General features: G+C 44.8%; 1 protein-coding gene across 1 annotated transcript in view; it reads right to left on the bottom strand.

Moving 5' to 3' along the window:
• The window catches only part of LOC111954296 (syntaxin-binding protein 5-like), a 186,017-nt gene that overhangs the window by 39,855 nt on the left and 126,549 nt on the right, over positions 1-19,613 (bottom strand). Inside the window, exons 8-12 of the mRNA XM_070435855.1 lie at positions 12,551-12,789; positions 10,725-11,278; positions 10,439-10,538; positions 10,270-10,336; positions 9,926-10,122 (exon numbers count right to left, since the gene is read on the bottom strand). Of these exons, the coding sequence (XP_070291956.1) occupies positions 9,926-10,122; positions 10,270-10,336; positions 10,439-10,538; positions 10,725-11,278; positions 12,551-12,789 (1,157 nt within the window). The remainder of the gene's footprint in view (positions 1-9,925; positions 10,123-10,269; positions 10,337-10,438; positions 10,539-10,724; positions 11,279-12,550; positions 12,790-19,613) is intronic.

The raw sequence follows: 19,613 nt of genomic DNA, 5'->3' as shown, positions 1-19,613 counted from the left end.
GGAAAGCTTGGCCAGCCGTGAAAAAATGCTTATTGAAATGATCGATTATTATAGATTTATCGGTGGTGACAGTGTTTCCTATCCTCAGTGCAGTGGGCAGCTGGGAGGAGGTGCTCTTATTCTCCATGGACTTTACAGTGTCCCAAATCTTTTTGGAATTAGTGATACAGGAAGCACATTTCTGTTTGAAAAAGGTAGCCTTAGCTTTCCTAACTGACTGAGTATATTGGTTCCTGACTTCCCTGAAGAGTTGCATATTCGGGGCTATTCGATGCTAATGCAGAACCACACAGGATGTTTTTGTGCTGGTCAAGGGCAGTCAAGTCTGGGGTGAACCAAGGGGTGTATCTGTTCTTAGTTCTACCTTTTTTGAATGGGGCATGCTTAATTAAGYTGGAGAGGAAAGTACTTTTGAAGAGCAACCAGGCATCCTCTACTGATGGGATGAGGTCAGTATCCTTCCAGGATACCCGGGCCAGGTCGGTAAGAAAGGCCAGCTCGCTGAAGTGTTGTAGGGAGTGTTTGACAGTGATGAGGGGTGGTCATTCAACCGCCGACCCATTACGCACGCAGACAATGAGGCAGTGATCCTGGTTGAAGACAGCAGAGGTCTATTTAGAGGGCAAGTTGGTCAAGATGTTATCTAAGAGGGTGCCCATGGTTACGGATTTTGGGTTGTACCTGGTAGGTTCCTTGATAATTTGTGTGAGATTGACGGCATCTTGCTTAGATTGTAGGAAGGCCGGGGTGTTAAGCATATCCCAGTTTAGTTCACCTAACAGTACGAAGTCTGAAGATAGATGGGGGCAATCAATTCACATATGGTGTCCAGGGCACAGCTGGGGGCTGAAGGGGGTCTCTAACAAGCGGCAACGGTGAGAGACTTGTTTCTGGAAAGGTGGGTTTTTAAAAGAAGAAGCTTGAATTGTTTGGGCACAGACCTGGATAGTATGACAGAACTCTGCTGGCTATCTCTGCAGTAGATTGCAACTCTGCCCCCTTTGGCAGATCTATCTTTTTGGAAAATGTTATAGTTAGGGATGGAAATTTCTGGATTTTTGGTGGCCTTCCTATGCCAGGATTCAGACAGTGCTAGGACATCCGGGTTGGCAGAGTATGCTAAAGCAGTGAATAAAACAAACTTAGGGAGGAGGCTTCTAATGTTAACATGCATGAAACCAATGAGTTTACGCTTACGAAGTCAACAAATGAGAGCGCCTGGGAATGGTCAGTTATGCTGTGGGGTTGCAGGGCCTGGGTTAACCTCTAAATCACCAGAGGAGAAGGAGAAGTAGGGTGAGAGTACGCGGCTAAAGGCTAAAGAAACTGTCGTCTAGTGCGTTCGGAACAGAGAGTAAAGGGGGCAGACTTCTGGGCACGGAGGATAGATTCAAGACAAAATGGCATAGGATGTGAGTACAGTGGAGTAAGCCTACGCATTGAGTGACGATGAGAGAGGTTTGTTTCTAGAAGCACCATTTAAGCCAGGTGCGGTCACCGCATGTGTGGGGGGGGGTGGAACAACAGGGCTAGTTAAGGCCATATTGGAGCAAGGCGGGAGGCTCTACAGTAAAATAAGACAAAAATATCTAAACAAAAATGGCATAGACAAGGCATTTTGACATAGGGAGATGCATGTGTAGCCAAGTAATCATAGGGTCCAGTGAGTAGCTAGGCGAGCTGGAGGCACGGAGATTCAGACAGCTAGCAGGCTGGGGCTAGCAGCAGGCTAGCAGATGGGCCTCAAGGGGACGTCGCACATGGGAAACCTGTTGAAACCCCGCGACGGTTACGTCGGCAGACCAGTCTGATGGATCGGCGGGGCTCCGTGTCGGCAGCAAAGGGTCCAAAGCCAATTGGGCAAAAGAAGGTATTGAAGCCCATGGATTATCTGATGGATTTCTTCAGCTAGCCGGGAGATGGGCCTAGCTCGAAGCTAACTCCAGGCCAACTGGTGCTTGCTTCGGGACAGGAAAACCCACTCGGACGGTTACGTCAAAAGACCAGTCTTGATGGATCGGCGGAGCTACGTGTCGGCAGCCAAAGGGTACCAGGCCAATTGGCAAAAGTGGTAATTGAAGCCCAGAATTGCTTGATAGATCTCTCCGGCTAGCCGGAAGATGGGCCTAGATTAGAGGCTAGGTTCAGGCTAACTGGTGCTTTCTTGGGACAGAGACGTTAGCCTGGAGTAGCCACTGGATAGCAGCTAGCTAACTGCGATGATCCGCGAGTAAAGTTCAGCGCTCGGGTAGGAATCCGGAGATATGGTGGAAAAAAGCAGTCCGATATGCTCTGTTGATATCGCGCTGTGCAGGCTGGCAGGAGTTGGACCGGGCTGAAGCAGATGTCCCAGTTAACGGTGATGGCTAACAAGCAGTGGCTAACTGACTACAAGCTAGTAGCTAGTTAGCTGGCTAGCTTCTAAAGGGGGTAACGGTTCTAAAGAATAAAAAATAGCAGATCCATACAGCATTGGGTGAGAAGGGTTGCAGGAGAGTATGGTCAGTCCATAGATGGAAAAAATAGATTAAAAATATATATTGAAATATATACGAAGAAATAAACGATAATACAAGGAGGAGGGACAAGACATTTCAAAAACATTCCATTGCTACGCCATCACTGCTACGCCATCACAATTGCAGTAGGTCGAAGTTTACATACACTAAGTTGACTGTGCCTTTAAACAGCTTGGAAAATTCCAGAACTGATGTCATGGCTTTAGAAGCTTCTGATTGCCTAATTGACATAATTTGAGTCAATTGGAGGTGTACCTGTGGATGTATTGCAAGGCATACCTTCAAACTCAGTGCCTTTTGCTTGACATCGTGGGAAAATCCAAAGAAATCAGCCAAGACCTAAAAAAAACAGACCTCCACAGGTCTGGTTCATCCTTGGGAGCAATTTCCAAACGCCTGAAGGCACCACGTTCATCTGTACAAACTATAGTACGCATGGGACCACGCAGCCATCATACCGCTCAGGAAGGAGACGCGTTCTGTCTCCTAGAGATGAACATACTTTGGTGCGAAAAGTGGCAATTCAAGCCCAGAACAACAGCAAAGGACCTTGTGAAGATGCTGGAGGAAACAGGTACAAAAGTATCTATATTCACCAGTAAAACGGGTCCTATATCGACATAACCTGAAAGGCCGCTCAGCAAGGAAGAAGCCACTGCTCCAAAATCGCCATAAAAAATCCAGACTACGGTTTGCAACTGCACATGGGGACAAAGATCGTACGATTTGGAGAAATGTCCTCTGGTCTGATGAAACAAAAATAGAACTGTTTGGCCATAATGACCATCGTTATGTTTGGAGGAAAAAGGGGGACGCTTGCAAGCCGAAGAACACCATGCCAACCGTGAAGCACGGGGGTGGCAACATCATGTTGTGGGGGTGCTTTGCTGCAGGAGGACTGGTGCACTTCACAGATAGATGGCATCATGAGGCAGGACAATTAGGTGGATATATTGAAGCAACATCTCAAGACATCAGTCAGGAAGTTAAAGCTTGGTCGCAAATTGGTCTTCCAAATGGACAATGACCTCAAGCATACCTCCAAGGTTTTGGCAAATGGCTAAAGGAAAACAAAGTCAAGGTATTGGAGTGGCCATCACAAAGCCCTGACCTCTACCTATAGCAAATTTGTGGGCAGAACTGAAAAAGTGTGTGTGAGCAAGGAGGCCTACAAACCTGACTCAGTTACACCAGCTCTGTCAGGAGGAATGGGCCACAATTCACCCAACCTATGTGGGAAGGTTGTGGAAGGCTACCCGAAACGTTTGTCCCAAGTTAAACAATTTAAAGGCAATGCTACCAAATACTAATTGAGTGTATGTAAACTTCTGACCCACTGGGAATGTGATGAAAGAAATAAAAGCTGAAATAAATCATTCTCTCTWCAATTATWCTGACATTTCACATTCTTAAAATAAAATGGTGATCCTAACTGACCTAAGACAGGGAGATTTTACGAGGATTAAATGTCAGGAATTGTGAAAAACTGCATTTGGCTAAGGTGTATAAATGTAAATGTATTTGGCTAAGGTGTATTTGGCTAAGGTAAACATCCGACTTCAACTGTATAGTTGTACCTCTCACACACATATATGTATAGGGTTGCTCCTATGGACATACGGTGAGTTCACATATGACTATTACACCCACCCCTTAGTTTGGATTATACTCTGTTCAGCAGATGGCTATTGTTAAATAAGAGTAGGGAAGAGCTACAAGGCAGAATTTATACGTGGTTACATCATGTACATCCCAGATACATGATAACATTTTCTYTCAACCACCTGTGTAGCATGCATTATAAATTAATTGTCCTTCGTGATGCATTATGGACCTACAGTATAAGCATTCATAATAGATCAATTTCTCAGTGCCTATATACAATCACAACACACACAGGTGGTTCAAAGGTGGTTCAAATGTTCTACTATTGACCGTGACAGTGTTAACCCCATTGAATAGAGAGAAAAAGAGCACGGTCAAGAGAGATGAAAGGAACAAGACATAGGTTGACACCGGAAGAGACGTGGGAGAGAGAGAGAGAGAGAAATATACAGAGAAAGAGAGAGATACGGAGAGAAGAGAGACAGATAGAGAGATACACAGAGAGAGAAAGAAAGAAACAGAAAGAGATACAGAGATACAAATAGAGAGAGCGATACAGAGAGAGAGACAGATAGAGAGATACACAGAGAGAGAAGGAAAGAAACAGAAAGAGATACAGAGATACAAATAGAGAGAGAGATACAGAGAGGGAGAGAGAGAGAGAGTTACAGAGATAAGAGTGTAATACAGACAGATAGGCATCTGGATGGGAGTAGAGTGGAATTATGATTTGGTGGCTTGACATTGAAGTCTCATTATTTAGCAATTATGAATGCTCTTCCTCTGCTTTGCATAATCCATAGAACTTTGTTTCTATTTTGGGAAGGTAGGAAGTGATTTAGCAAACGACAACAAATCAATGAAATGGCTGCTACATCATTATGTAGGCACTCCGGAAAGGTCAGACCGGCTTACTTCTGTCCTACTGCTCATTATTAAAACTGGTGTACAGACACACACACACATACCAATATTTAGATATTCATGAAACATTTCTCAGCTCAAGAATTTGAAGGTGAATGTCTCAAAAGGACATCTAACCAGACGCAGTGAGTCAATTCAACAGGCGATGGAAATATATCAGTGCACTGTTCAGTTTGACAGTCCCACAAAAGSAGAAACAATACGCAGTGGTTAATTTGACAATGAGCAGGTAATTGAACCACATGGCTGTCATCATATCAAACAATAATAATAKATWWWWAAAAATTCATGATTGATTACATTATGCTCCTTTCAGAGAATGGTCTTTTGGGATGAGACAGTGAGACATACACCAGCACCCACACAAACACACTAAAGTCCTCAAAAACACTACAGTGAATACTGTAGCATTTACTGTAGTGTAATATAGTATTTACAGTTAATTAAACTATAAATACTGTTGTAAAAGAAAACTGTAGTATATACTATACTAATTCACATAGTGATTTTGCGGGTGTAGAATACTTAAGCAATAAGGTGGTTGCGTCGTGCTTTAGAAKYGCCCTTAGCTGTGGTATTTTGGCCATATACCACAAACCCCRGAGGTGCCTTATCGCTATTATAAACTGGTTACCAACGTAATTAGAGCAGTAAAAATGCATGTTCTGTCATACCCGTGGTATACCATGGCTGTCAGCCAATCAGCATTCAAGGCTCGAACCAKCCWGTTTATAATGTTGTATTTACTGTAGTGTTTTTGCAGACTTTACGTTAGTATTTGCTATAGTTTTTCATTTAGCTAATTTTCCATGACAGACAGACAGACAGACATAGGGAGAGTGAGGAGGAGGAGGGAGGAGGGAGGAGGGAGGGAGGGAGGAGGGAGGGGGACTGGGTCTGTACAGACAGTTCAGCATTCTGATATTTTCTATAGCCTGTATAAAACACAATATGGTCTATACTTGGCATGTGGGTTCTCACGTATGGGTGGCGCACAAATTGGGATATGGGGGAGGGAATGGGCAGGGTACACACTGTAGTATTACTATAGTTAAAAAAGTGTAGTGTTTTTGCAGACTTTAGTGTTTACTACAGTATTCTACAACATCTTAGTAAGTACTACACATGATCAAGGGATAATACGTGTGTAGTATAGTATTCTACAGTAAGGGTACTGTAAGTAAGGGTTACTAGTCCAACGCTCTAACACTAGGCTACCTGCCGCCCCAAACTTCTTCTTAAATGGAAGAAGTTTTGAACACACCAAGACTCTTCCTAAAGCTGGCCCCCGGCCAAACGGAGCAATCGGGGAGAGGCCTTGGTCAGGGAGGTGACCAAGAACCCAATGGTCACTCTGAAAGAGCTCCAGAGTTCCTCTGTGCAGATGGGAGAACCTTCCAGAAGGACAACCTTCTCTGCAGCACTCCATCAATCAGGCCTTATAGGTAGAGTGGCCAGGGAAGTCACTCCTCAGTAAAAGGCATATCACAGCCCGCTTGGAGATTGCCAAGCGTCACCTCTGGAGAACCAGGCACATCCCTACGTTGAGCATGATGGTGGCAGCGTCATGCCGTCGGTATGTTTTTCACAGCACGGACTGAGAGACTAGTCTGGATCGAGGAAATACGATCGGAGCAAAGTACAGAGAGATCCTTGAAGAAAACCTGCTCCAGAGCGTTGGGGCGAAGGTTCACTTTCCAACAGGACAACGACCCTAAGCACACAGCCAAGACAACGCAGGAGTGGCTTCGGGACAAGTCTCTGAATGTCCTGAGTGGCCCAGCCAGAGCCTGGACTTGAACCCAATCGACATTCTGAAGAACCTGAAAATAGCTTGCAGCAACGCTCCCCATCCAACCTGACAGAGAGTTGAGAGGATCTGCAGAGATAACTGAGAAACTCCCCAAATACAGGTGTGCCAAGCTTGTAGCGTCATACCAAGAAGACTCGAGGCTGTAATTTCTGCCAAAGGTGCTTCAACAAAGTACTGCGTAAAGGGTCTGAATACTTATGTAAATGTGGTTTAAAATGTTTAATACATTTGCAAAAATGTCTAAAAACGTTTTTTTGCTTTGTCATTATGGGGTATTGTGTGTAGATTGAGTGATTTAAAAATATATTTTGATTGATTAACAAAATGTGGAAAAAGTAGAGGGGTCTGAATACTTTCGCTGTAGATGCGCTGTATATGAATATGAATGCGCTGTAGATGACGTCACCATAGTCTAGTACCGATAGGAACGTTGACCGAATATTCTACTTTCTACTATTTAGCAAGACCAGGACCTTCTATAGAAGAAGCCCATTTTTATTCTCAGCTTCTGAACTCATCAGTATGCTTTTTAAAAGACAGTTTTTCATCTATCCAGATGCCCAGATATTTGTAAGCAGGGACACAATCAATATGGACACCGTCCATATGCTTAAATCAGAGTTATTTTTATGTGCTCCAGAGAACAACATATCCTTAGTTTTACCTGCATTCAATACTCATTTCAGGTCAATTAAGATTTTCTGTAAAACAATGAAGGCAGACCGTAGTTCAGATATAGCCTGGTCAACTGTGAGAGCAATAGCATACAAAACAATTAAAGTGCAGATTACAGATTTTTACAGACAAGTCGATATTGTTAATGTAAATGTGACCCGATTCAGGAAACTAGGTGTATGTCGTATGTCACGCTTCACATGAGAGCCGTTTGAACGTAATTTTCTTTTAAAAATCAAAATGCGTTTTTTGGCAGAAATGCCTTCTCGAACATGTGAACTTTCATGTGCCTAAATAACAAACTTGTATACCTTCTGTAAATATGGGTTAAGCCACAGAAAAAGTTGTCAACCTTCCCACTAGCCATGATTGGCTGAGATAATGAGTGGGCTGGACATGCCGAGAGAGGAGAAAGGATTGGTCTGCCATATTGAAGGTGTCTGTCTATTTGAGCTCATCAGTCACTGTTGGGAATCCTGTCCAACGCGGCGTTTTTTAATATATTGTGTAGTTGAGCTGCAAGTGTCCCTCTCCATTTTCTGGAGGATCAAGTTTTGAGATCAATGGAATTAGAGTATGATATCTATAAAGAGATGGAGAAAACACCTGTCTCCGGATTACATCTTCAAACTAAAGGGCAACCGTGGTATGGCATTCCTGACAGGGAGACGCATCCATGATGCATGTTGATGTATACAGGTAAGATAGTCTAGCGTTAGCTAGCTACATTTTCAGATATTACACGTTTCTAATTTTGACAGAAAGTGGTTTCATTTCAAGCTAAAGTGTACTGTTAGCTAGCTAGCTAACGTTAGCTGGCTGGCTCCCTAGCTGATGTTATTATTTCTTTCCCAGAGCTGTTTGTTTGCTTTTCTAGTTAGAGCCTTCTGTTAGGCACTGTTGGCACTTTGTTCATTGTTGTTTAACTAGCTAACGTTAGCTGGCTGACACGTTATGTGACGTGTGTATAACACCCGTTGAATATGGCCGGTGTCAGTAAACTTCTGCAAAAAAWWTTTGGGGAAATTGTTGCCAGCAGAGCTGGTTAGGCTGTTTTCATGTTAACCAGAGGTAAACAAATCATCGGCCCGAGTGTCAAGTGTGCGCTCCGAGTGCGAAACGAGATGGGTGGGGCTAAAGCTTAAGAGGGTGTGAACGATGTTGAATGGGTGTAGACAAAGAAGAGCTCTTCACTAGATACCAAAACATTCAAAGGCGATTTTCTCAAAAGTGAGTTTACAAGTTGATCAAKTTTCAAAGAATAATTACTTTCCCATTGTTCCTCAAATGCAGTGTATGATATATCATTTTGTAGCGTCTCTACTTTTATCCAATTTAAAAAACACAATTTCACATTTTGCTACATAAGACCGAATCCAGGTGGTGAGTCACAAATAGTACAGGACCTAGAATTGGCCTGCGGGAAACCTTTCGTAATATACCGGAAACATGTTTTACACCATCAGTAGATACACACTGAGTTCTATGTCAAGTCATTTTTAAACCAGTTACATGCAGCCTGGTCTAGGCCAAATGAGGAAAGGCTCTGAATTAGCAGTGAGTGATCAYCAGTATCAAAAGCCTTTGACCGGTCAATGAAGAGGGCAGCATAATGTTGCCTTTTATCCATACAACCTGTAACGTAGACTCTGGGAGTCGAGAAGCAAGTGGTAAGTTTAATATAACAGGAAACAGGAAACGATACAACATAGCAGTAGCTTCTAGACATGAGCAACAGAAACAATACTGCCTTGGGAAAGAACCTAAGGGAGTGCCAGATAAAGGGGAGGTAATGGAGTACAGGTGTGCCTAATGATGAAGCACAGGTGCGCGTAATGAAGGTTCCTAGGACCGGTGGTTAGTAAACTGGAGACGTGACAGTACCCACCGACGCGCGGCTCCAGCCACAGGACGACGCTGGCCAGYGGGACGGCCCCGAGGACGAGGAGCGGGTCTGTCCGGGCGGCAAAGATGGAAATCACGGATGATGTTGGGATCCAGAATGTCCAGAATACCTTCTTGACATCCATCTTCACTCCTTGCGGGCTGATTTGTTAGCCTAGGAAGAAAACAGCCTCCAGGTGAACCTGGCACTTCTCAGCCATGACAAACAGGTGGTTAGCCAGGAGCCGTTTGAGAACCACTCGGACATGAGCGATGTGATCCTCCAAGGTAGCCGATTAGACCAGGATGATGTCGATATACACAGCCACCTGGCGTCTGAGCATGTGCCGAAAGACCTCATTGATGAATGCCTGGAACACTTACGGAGCATTGGCAAAGTCAAATGGCATCACCGAGTACTCCACCAGATATTGGGATAAAAGCTGTCTTCCATTCATCCCCATCCCAGATGCGGATGAGATCGTATGCACTCTGCAGGTCCAACTTGGTAAAGAACCAGGCCCAGCGAAGCTGTCCGATGGCTGCCAGCACCAACGGGAGAGGGTAACGGTACTTGGTGGTGATTGAGTCCTCCATCCTTCCATCCTTTTTGGCCACGAAGAAGAAACCTGCCGACGCAGGAGAAGTGGACGTGCGGATGAAACCTTGWTGGAGCGCCTCATGGATGTACTCCTCCATGGCCTAGGTTTCAGCCACCGACAGAGGGTAGATGCGTCTGTGCGGGGGCGCAGAGCCTGCTCGCAGGTTGATGGCACAGTCCCAGGGGTGATGAGGAGCGAGACAGGTGGAGCGGGAATTGGAAAATACCTCTCGTAGGCCCTGGTATACCTTCGGGATATTGGGCTGAAGGGCAACCACAGGACTCTCAACCGACTTGAAACCACGGGTGACCAGTCTGTGATTTTCATCCTCGACCATGAGATGGTGGGGTTGTGGAGTTGAAGCCAAGGGAGACCTAGGATGATCTTGTGAGCTGGTGCTCTGGAGATTAACTTACGGGATGTTCTCCTGATGGATGGACTCCACAGTGAGGGTGAGTGGTTTGGTGATGTGTATGATGGTCTCGGCACCTAATGGCCAATTATCGAGGGCTTGAACTGGGAAAGGAGAGGAGAGCGGGTATGAGGTGATGTTGAGAGAGGAMGCAAGGGTCTGGTCAATAAAGTTTCCCGCTCCACCAGAATCCACTAATGCTGTAGAAACAGTACATGAGGGACAGTCAATTAGAGTTATCACCACCAAAAAGGGTTTGGCAGAAAGTGATGAAGAAGGGATACTTACACCTGCCACAGGAGGTGGAAGATCAAGTGACAATCCCTCTGCTCTTGTGGATCCAGAGTTGGGAAGTATCGGACACTGCTGGAACTGGTGCCCTCCTTGACCACAATAGAGACAGAGCCCCAGCTGTCTCCGGCGTGTGACCCCTATCTCCATGGGTTCAGGCTCTGATCCAAAGTGTTCACTGAGGGAGGGAGAGAAGCGATGAGAGTGCCGACACTCCCGAAGGAAGTTATCCAGACGGATGGCCATCGCGATGAGTGTGTCCAAGGACAGGTTGTTGTCTCGACAGGCCAGTTCCGTCTGAACCTCTTCACGCAGTCCGCTTCTGAATAGTGTGCGAAGCGCCAGCTCATTCCATCCGCTGGATACTGCTATTGTCCGGAAGGTGTGCGCGTACTCGGCAGCAGTCTGATCCTCCTGCTGTATTTGGAGTAGGCGCTCACCCCCAWCTCTGCCTTCCGGTGGATGATCGAAGATACCTCTGAACCGAGCCATGAACCCCTCATTCGAATCCAGCTCCTCCTCTCTCCCAGATTCCCGTGGCCCATTCCAATGCCTGCCCAGTCAGTAGAGAAATAACCGTGGCAACTTTGGAACTCTCGGTGGTCGGAGCTCCCAACTGGTGCGAAAAGTAGAAGGAGCACTGCAGTAGGAAGCCACGGCATTTACACGGGGTGCTATAATATTTATCCGGGAGGGACAAACGGGCAACACTGACCTGGGCAGGTTGCTGAATGGGCCAAACATTTCTATTTTTGTTTCATCAGACCAGAGGACATTTCTCCAAATTGTACGATCTTTGTCCCTATGTGCAGTTGCAAACCGTAGTCTGGATTTTTTATGGCGGTTTTGGAGCAGTGGCTTCTTCCTTGCTGAGCGGCCTTTCAGGTTATGTCGATAGAGGACTCATTTTACTGTGGAAATAGATATTATTGTACCTGTTTCCTCCAGCATATTCACAAGGTCCTTTGCTGTTGTTCTGGGATTGATTTGCACTTTTTGCACAAAAATATGTTCATCTCTAAAAGACAGAACACGTCTCCTTCCTGAGCGGTATGATGGCTGCGTGGTCCCATGGTGTTTATACTTTCGTACTATTGTTTGTACAGATGAATATGGTACCTTCAGGCGTTTGGACATTGCTTCCAAGGGATGAACCAGACTTGTGGAGGTCTACAATACTTTTTCTGAGGTCTTGGCTGATTTCTTTAGATCTTCCCATGATGTCAAGCAAAGAGGCACTGCATTTGAAGGTAGGTCTTGAAATACATCCACGGGTACACCTCCAATTGACTCAAATTATGTCAATTAGCCTATCAGAAGCTTCTAAAGCCATGACATCATTTTCTGGAATTTTCCAAGCTGTTTAAAAGCACAGTCAACTTAGTGTATGTAAACTTCTGACCCACTGGAATTATGATACAGTGAATTATAAGTGAAATAATCTGTCTGTAAACAATCGTTGAAAAAATTACTTGTGTCATGCATAAAGTAGATGTCCTAACCGACTTGCCAAAACTATAGTTWAAAAAAAAAWAATTGTGGAGTGGTAGAAAAACAAGCTTTAATGACTCTAACCTAAGTGTATGTAAACTTATGACTTCAACTGTACATTTGAAATGAGTAATGCAAGATGTGTAAACATTATGAAAGTGACATTATTAAAGTGACTAGTGTTCCATTTATTAAAGTCGCCAATGATTTCAAGTCTGTGTATTGTAGGCAGCAGCCTCTCTGTGCTAGTGATAGCTATTTAACAGTCTGATGGCCTTGAGATAAAAGCAGTTTTTCAGTCTCTCAGTCCCAGCTTTGATGCACCTGTACTGACCTTGCCTTCTGGATGATAACGGGGTGAACAGGCAGTGGCTCGTCTGGTTGTTGTCCTTCTTGATCTTTTTGGCATTCCTGTGACATCAGGTGCTGTAGGTGTCCTGGAGGGCAGGTAGTMTGCCCCCGGTAATGCGTTGTGCAAACCGCACCACCCTCTGGAGAGCCCTGTGGTTGTGGGCGGTGCAGTTGATGTACTAGGCGGTGATGCAGCTCGACAGGATGCTCMCAATTGTGCACCTGTAAAAGTTTGTGAGGGTTTTAGGTGACAAGCCAAATTTCTTCAGCCTCCTGAGGTTGAAGAGGCGATGTTGCGCCTTCTTCACCACACTGTCTGTGTGGGTGGACCATTTCAGTTTGTCAGTGATATGTATGCCCCGGAACTTTCCACCTTCTCCACTGCTGTCCCGTTGATGTGTATAGGGGGGTGCTCCCTCTGCTGTTTCCTGAAGTCCAAAATCATCTCCTTTGTTTTGTTGACGTTGAGTGAGAGTCACCGCACCATTAGCATCTGCCGTGGCAACAGGAGGGCAGCAACAAATAAATGTGTATTCTGGTTTATGGACACATCTACAACCAGGAGCTCAAATTTCTTGGGAACAGAAATATTTAGATTTTACATATACAGTATGGCCACTCCTCCCACATTCTGTAATCTGCCACATCTAAACACATTATAATAATTTACTTCAATGTCTTTATCAGATACAGAATCACTTAAAACTTCTTCAGGAACGGTGTCCTGTTCACGAGACGGTTGAGCTAATGTTAAAGTTTCCCAGGACATAGACATATCTGATACTGGCAGAAAGCTTAAATTATTGTTAATCTAACAGTCCAATTTACAGTATAACTATTACAGTGAAAGAATAGCATGCTATGGTTTGAGAGTGCACAATTTTGAACATGAAAAGTTATTAATAAACAAATTAGGCTTATTTGGGAAGGCTTGATTCAAAATTTTGAACAGAAATGGAAGGGTGCATTGGAACAGACTTAAACTTTGCACATACACTGCTGCCATCTAGTGGCCAAAATCTWAATTGCACCTGGACTGGAATAATACATTATGGAATTTCTCTTGCATGTCAAATATGATAGTACATAAAAAATACAAAAGAATGGTTGTTTTTTTCTTTGTATCATCTTTTACCAGATATATTGTGTTATATTCTCCTACATTCCTTTCACATTTCCACAAACTTCAAAGTGTTTCCTTTCAAATGGTACCAATAATACGCATATCCCTGCTTCAGGGCCTGAGCTACAGGCAGTTAGATTTGGGTATGTAATTTTAGGATACATTTTTATTTAAAAGGGGCAGATCCTTAAGAGCCCATGTTTCCGAGAGAACCAGAATGTCAGGACACGAGTCCTGTACCCAAATGTCAATTGTGTCCATTTTTTTTAACCAAGCCCACTACCAGATTTAAAGTCAGAGGAGGTATTCCACTCATTCCCATTAGAYCTAACAGGCATACAGTACGGTCATCTGCAGCTATTTGTTAAGTCAGCTGAGACAAGGTCCCTGGCCAACCACATAACTGAGCATTTGACAGACCTCCCTCAAGTCGCTGGATGCAGGGGCTGGGGCGGGAACTGGGAGAGCAGTTAATACCACATCTGCCACATTAGCACAAATGTATGGTGTCTGGCTACTAGAAATAGCTGATGTTTTTTTAGATCCCCCAGTGTACGCCATTCAACAGGAGCAATTTGAATTGTGAATAGTTTGCATTTCGAGAGAGAGAGAGAGAGTGACAAAATGAGAGAAGGAGTGAAAAAAGATGGGGAGAATGAGAGAGAAAAAGAGGGATATAGAAATCTGAGGCAGGCTCCTGTGTTGGCAGGCTATTCATCAGGCTGAGGCATTTAGTCAGACAGAGCAGGGCTGAGGTGACTGATGCTCTCTCCATCTCCATCGTCTCTCTGGTGCTCACAGTCACTGCACCCGCAGAGATAGCACTGAGCCATGACAGGGAAAAGGACTGGGAGACAGACGCAAGGGAAGGAAGAATGATCAGCTGTTTGGGGGTGTTGGAATTCCTATACATACACACTGTGGTTAGGTGTGACGAAGATGGAGAGAGTTACCTGTAATTAGTGAGGTTATATAAGATGTCCTCACGCGACTAGCGAAAGGTAAGGACCAGGCTACATCCAATGTCCTCTACCTTATGCTCCAAGCTTTATTACCTATGTCCTTTACTCTATTACCTGTGTCCTATACTTAGGGCCATGCATTTTTGGTGTGGAAATGGAGGCACTGGGCTTTTACCGTTATTACCAGCATTATCCACCAGTATTGCTGCAGGTAGAAAACCCTAGGAAATGTTCTGTAATTGACACAAGCTGTTTACAAGATGGTTGCACATGTATGTTTGGCGGGGGAGGTGTAGCTCTGCAAATAGCACAAAACCTATTATTTGGCAGGAAATACTATTTGTCGATCCAGGAATCAAGCATTATCATCCGACTCACAATATAGTCATCATAACTACAGCTCATCCATAGTCTACTCCACAGTACAACAAAAATTATCCAAGGGCAGCTTTAATGTTCAGCTCTTCATACCTAGGGTTCAGACTGATGAACATAGATCTGACCCTGAATAAGTCATTAGCAGCAGGCGATGACACGAGCACATTAGCTGTAATGCCACAGCATGGCAGTGATGTAGATACTGTGATGTTTTCCRCAGTGTTAATGAGCCACGAAGTACAGAGTCAGCAGCTGTAGAGCAGCCAGCCTCTGGGGAGGGGTTACTACAGGGTTGGAGAGGAGAGACACAACCACTCCCAGGAGAAAACAACATGGCTGCCAAGGAGGATCACTATGTAAGCCTTAGGACCAGGGAGAGGAGACAGAGATATCATCTCACCCAGGGGAGAGGGAAGGAGGGGGGAGGGAAAGAGAGAGAGAAAGAAAGAGAGAAAGAGAGAGAGAAAGATTGAGATTGACAGAGAGTGAGTTAAAAGACAAATTTTAATATTGCAAGCCAGCCAAATTCATCTAGCTCCAACTGTTTACTGGTGGTAACCATAGCAACATGGCCAATGAGGCAGCTCTAGCAGCACCAGCAGCAGCAGAGACTGAGAGACCCCCCCTCCTTTTTTTTTTCCCCCAGCAGAAATCAAATCAGAGAAGGGAAGAATCAGTTTAAACACAGAATTCTGAGGGAGAACCCGGAAAGTTTGTTTGCCGACTGCTCACACAACAGGACTGTTACAAACCTGTTATTTTACACAGACAGCACTACTGCCTGGCATACAGCTGTAACCAGGCATTTAAGGTATACGACAAAGAAAGGCATCTGCAAGGAAAGGCAAGTCCACATTTTTGAGAACAGCGAGAAGGACCAGGACAACAGGTTTCTGACGGTAAATGGCACTGTCATGGTCCAGGGTAGTGAGGCTGCACTCAGCTCTTTTGTGCAGGACTTCCCCACCCTAAGAAAGACAGCGGATACCAAAAAAGACAAGGACAACACTCTGACTTCTCCCCTCACCTCAGGCACTCCAAKAGCAGGAGCCCAGGCCCAGACCCACACAACAGGTCTATCCTACCCCATGCCTGCCTACGACCACCAGAGCCATGACCACACTACCATCAGCCTGCTGTGAGAAAGTGCAGGAGGCTCAAGTTGAGATCTGTTCCAGGGTAGCTGAGAGAGCTACCACAGCTCTTGAGGGGATAAGGCCCCATTCAGGAGAGGCTAGGCGTAAAGGAGGAGACTGCCAAAATAGTTGTCTGCTCATCAGCTGTATGCTTGCACATAGCCCTCTCACCACGCCTACACACCCACCACTGACCCACACCCCCCCTTATGCCCCCTCGCCCCCACACAACCCCTCCTGGTACACAGGACCTGTGTACCCCGCCCACAGCCCAGACCCGGACCTCATTGACTCAAATGGGAAATTCTCCAGAGGATAACTTCTTCCCACCACCCACAAGGTGTGCAAAATTGTTGCCCAAAAAACACAGGATGCACTCCCAATTCCTGTCCCAGGCCTGACTTGGGCACACCGGCCACATTATTATTCCACACCGGCACCAACAGCTGCCCCGAGGGGAGCAGGAGGAAAGTAGGCAGCCTGGTCAACAGAGTAGCAGAGAGGGCCTCTGAGCGGTTCCCAATTTCATATCACACCGAATCTCCACTCTGCTGCCCGCAAATCTGTTCATCCCCGGAACCATCAGAAAGTTTAATACTGGACATCAACAGAGGGTGTGGCCTACGCCCGAACGTGCACCGTGCTCACCACCCAACATCACCCGAGCATACTGCACAGACCACTCCCACCCGAAGGAAGCAACAGTGAGGATGTTTGCCAAGCGTCTAAAGGACATAGGCACTTGGTAAAGACAAACACCCCTAGCCACAACTGACAGAGGACCACCCAGAGGACCCCTACAACCACTGCACCACAAGAGCCCAGGCCCTTCACGCCACACCAGACCGCAGCCACCCCACAGGCCCCACCACCACCAGAGCACACCACTTCCATCGGCTTAGCCAGATGGACAAGGGGCAGACCCTACTACCCCGCACCAGAACCACCACCTCTACCAGACCAGAGAGGGAGGAAGCCCCACGGCCCAAGACTGGCCCCCTCCACTTCCACATGGCACAACAGCAGGACCAGCACACCTACGCAGAGGTCATCAGAGGACAGGAGAATCCTGGAGATTGAGGTAGAGATTAAACAGCTCCTCAATACATCTGCACTTAAACTGCACTAAACAGCACACACACACACACACACAACCTATTTGTACCTAAAAGTTTACTTGTTCAATGAATAGAAATATATATATATAACAGAAAAATGTTAGCTGTTATCCTGTTTATCTCACTCTTAACAACTTAATAGTTAGTAGTCTACTGTTATTTCTGACTGCTATTATATATTTCTGACTGCTATTCAGTGGAACATTTCAGGGCCTAAACTCATCAACCTTGGACTGAAGAGTTTAGCACTGGAGTTCAATAAAAATCTGAAAGATGTTGACGTCATCATTTTGCAGGATACATGGTGTAAGGCTGACACTGTCACTCACTGTCCCACAGGCTACAGAAAGGTAATTGTGCCCTCACAGAAACACAGCTCTGTCAATAGAGGCAGAGACTCGAGGACTGATCATTTGGTATAAATCCGGTACAAATCCGAACTACAAATCGAATTGATCCCCTCAAWATTGGTAAATATCACATTTGGTTAAAACTGAAAGAAAAAGATGTGTTCCTTTGCGCAATAWATATCCCCCCTCAGAATCRCCATATTACTCAGAGGAGAGCTTCCCCACCCTTGAGGAGGAGACGTGCCATTTCCAGGCCCAGGGAATTGTGCTCATCTGTGGGGACACAAATTCGCGCACAGGAACACTACCTGATATAACGATCACACGAGGGGACAGCTTTATTACAGGCCATACTGTTTCTAACTGCCTTAATCTCCCCCACAGAAACAACAGTGACAGCAATATCAACAAAAACGGAAGGGATCTGTTGTAGCTCTGTAGAAGCCTGGGTCTGTACTTTGTCAATGGTAGGTTACGGGGGGACTTTTGGGGGAGATTCACCTATTGCTCACCTCTTGGCCACAGCACAGTAGACTATATGATTACAGACATTGACCCTTTCTCTCTCAGCTCATTCACTGTCAAGCCACTAACACCTCTGTCTGATCACAGACAAATTACGTTGTTCCTCAAAAGAGACATGGAAACAACCACACATTCACAGCCCAGTAAGCTGTACAACATCAGACATTCATACAGATGGGCCCAAAACCGCACAGAAGAATACCAGTAAGCAACCTGTCACCAAAATATCCTAACACACTTAGATAACTTTCTGGATACCACATTCACTCACAGTAAAGAAGGCATCAATCTAGCAGTAAAAAACATCAACTATAAATTCAGGCAAATGGCAAAAGAAGCACAACTGAAATTGATAAAAAACAAAACAAAAAAGACCACAGATGACACCTGGTTTGATGCAGATTGTAAAATTATAAGGAAAAAACTTAGAACACTACCCAACCAAAAGCACAGTGACCCAAGTAATGGTGAATTACACCTTCATTACTGTGAGACTTTAAAACTCTATAAACGTACACTCAGTACAACAGCAAGCAGCTGACACTAATTTATGAGTCCATGAACACAAACAACTTCTGACAAAATTGGAAAATCCCCCCAAAAATCGAAACAAGAGGAATTAGCGATACAAAATGGTGACATATAGACAACCCATTTTAAAACACTCTACAACACCGTTCAAATTGACACAAACGCAGAGCAATGGCAAATTCATGAGAAGTTGAATGGATTGGAAAAAGCTATAAAGGACAATCAAAATCCACTGGACTCCCCAATTACTGACCAGGAGCTCTATAAGAAACTTCAGGCCCTCAAATGTAAAAAAGTATGTGGACCTGATGGCATCCTAAATGAGATGCTCAAACTCACTAGGGCAAAATTTCCATTGGCTATATTAAAACTGTTAAAACTGGCTATATTAAAACTGAATTTGAGCCTGAGTGTAGGTTATTGCCTTGATATCTGGAATTTATGGACTCATAACCCCAATCTTTAAGAACGGAGACAAATTTCACCCTAACAATTACAGAGGCATTTGTGTGAACAGTAACCTGGGGAAGGTTTTCTGTAGTATTATAAATGTAAGAGTTCTAAACTTCCTTAATAAGCACAATGTCTTGAGTAAAAGCCAAATTGGATATATACCAAAACATCGCACGACTGATCATATTTACACCCTACACACCCTGATAGATAAACCTGTCCACCAAAAGAATACRAAAATATACGCTTGCTTTATCGACTTAAAAAAATTATTGGATTATATTTGGCATACAGGACTGTTCTACAAAGTTATTGAAAGTGGTGTAGAGGGTAAAACATATGACATAATTAATTCAATGTATACTGGCATCATTAAAATTGGCAAGAAAATAACATKATTCTTTAACCAGGGGCGGGGCCTTCGCCAGGGTTGCAATCTGAGCCCTGCACTCTTCAATATTTACATCAAC

The sequence above is a fragment of the Salvelinus sp. IW2-2015 genome, linkage group LG28 (assembly GCF_002910315.2).
Source record: "Salvelinus sp. IW2-2015 linkage group LG28, ASM291031v2, whole genome shotgun sequence".
In the NCBI taxonomy this organism is placed as follows: Eukaryota; Metazoa; Chordata; class Actinopteri; order Salmoniformes; family Salmonidae; genus Salvelinus; species Salvelinus sp. IW2-2015.
The sequence above is the reverse complement of the archived record's forward strand: the minus strand, read 5'-3'. Positions and strand labels throughout refer to the sequence as shown.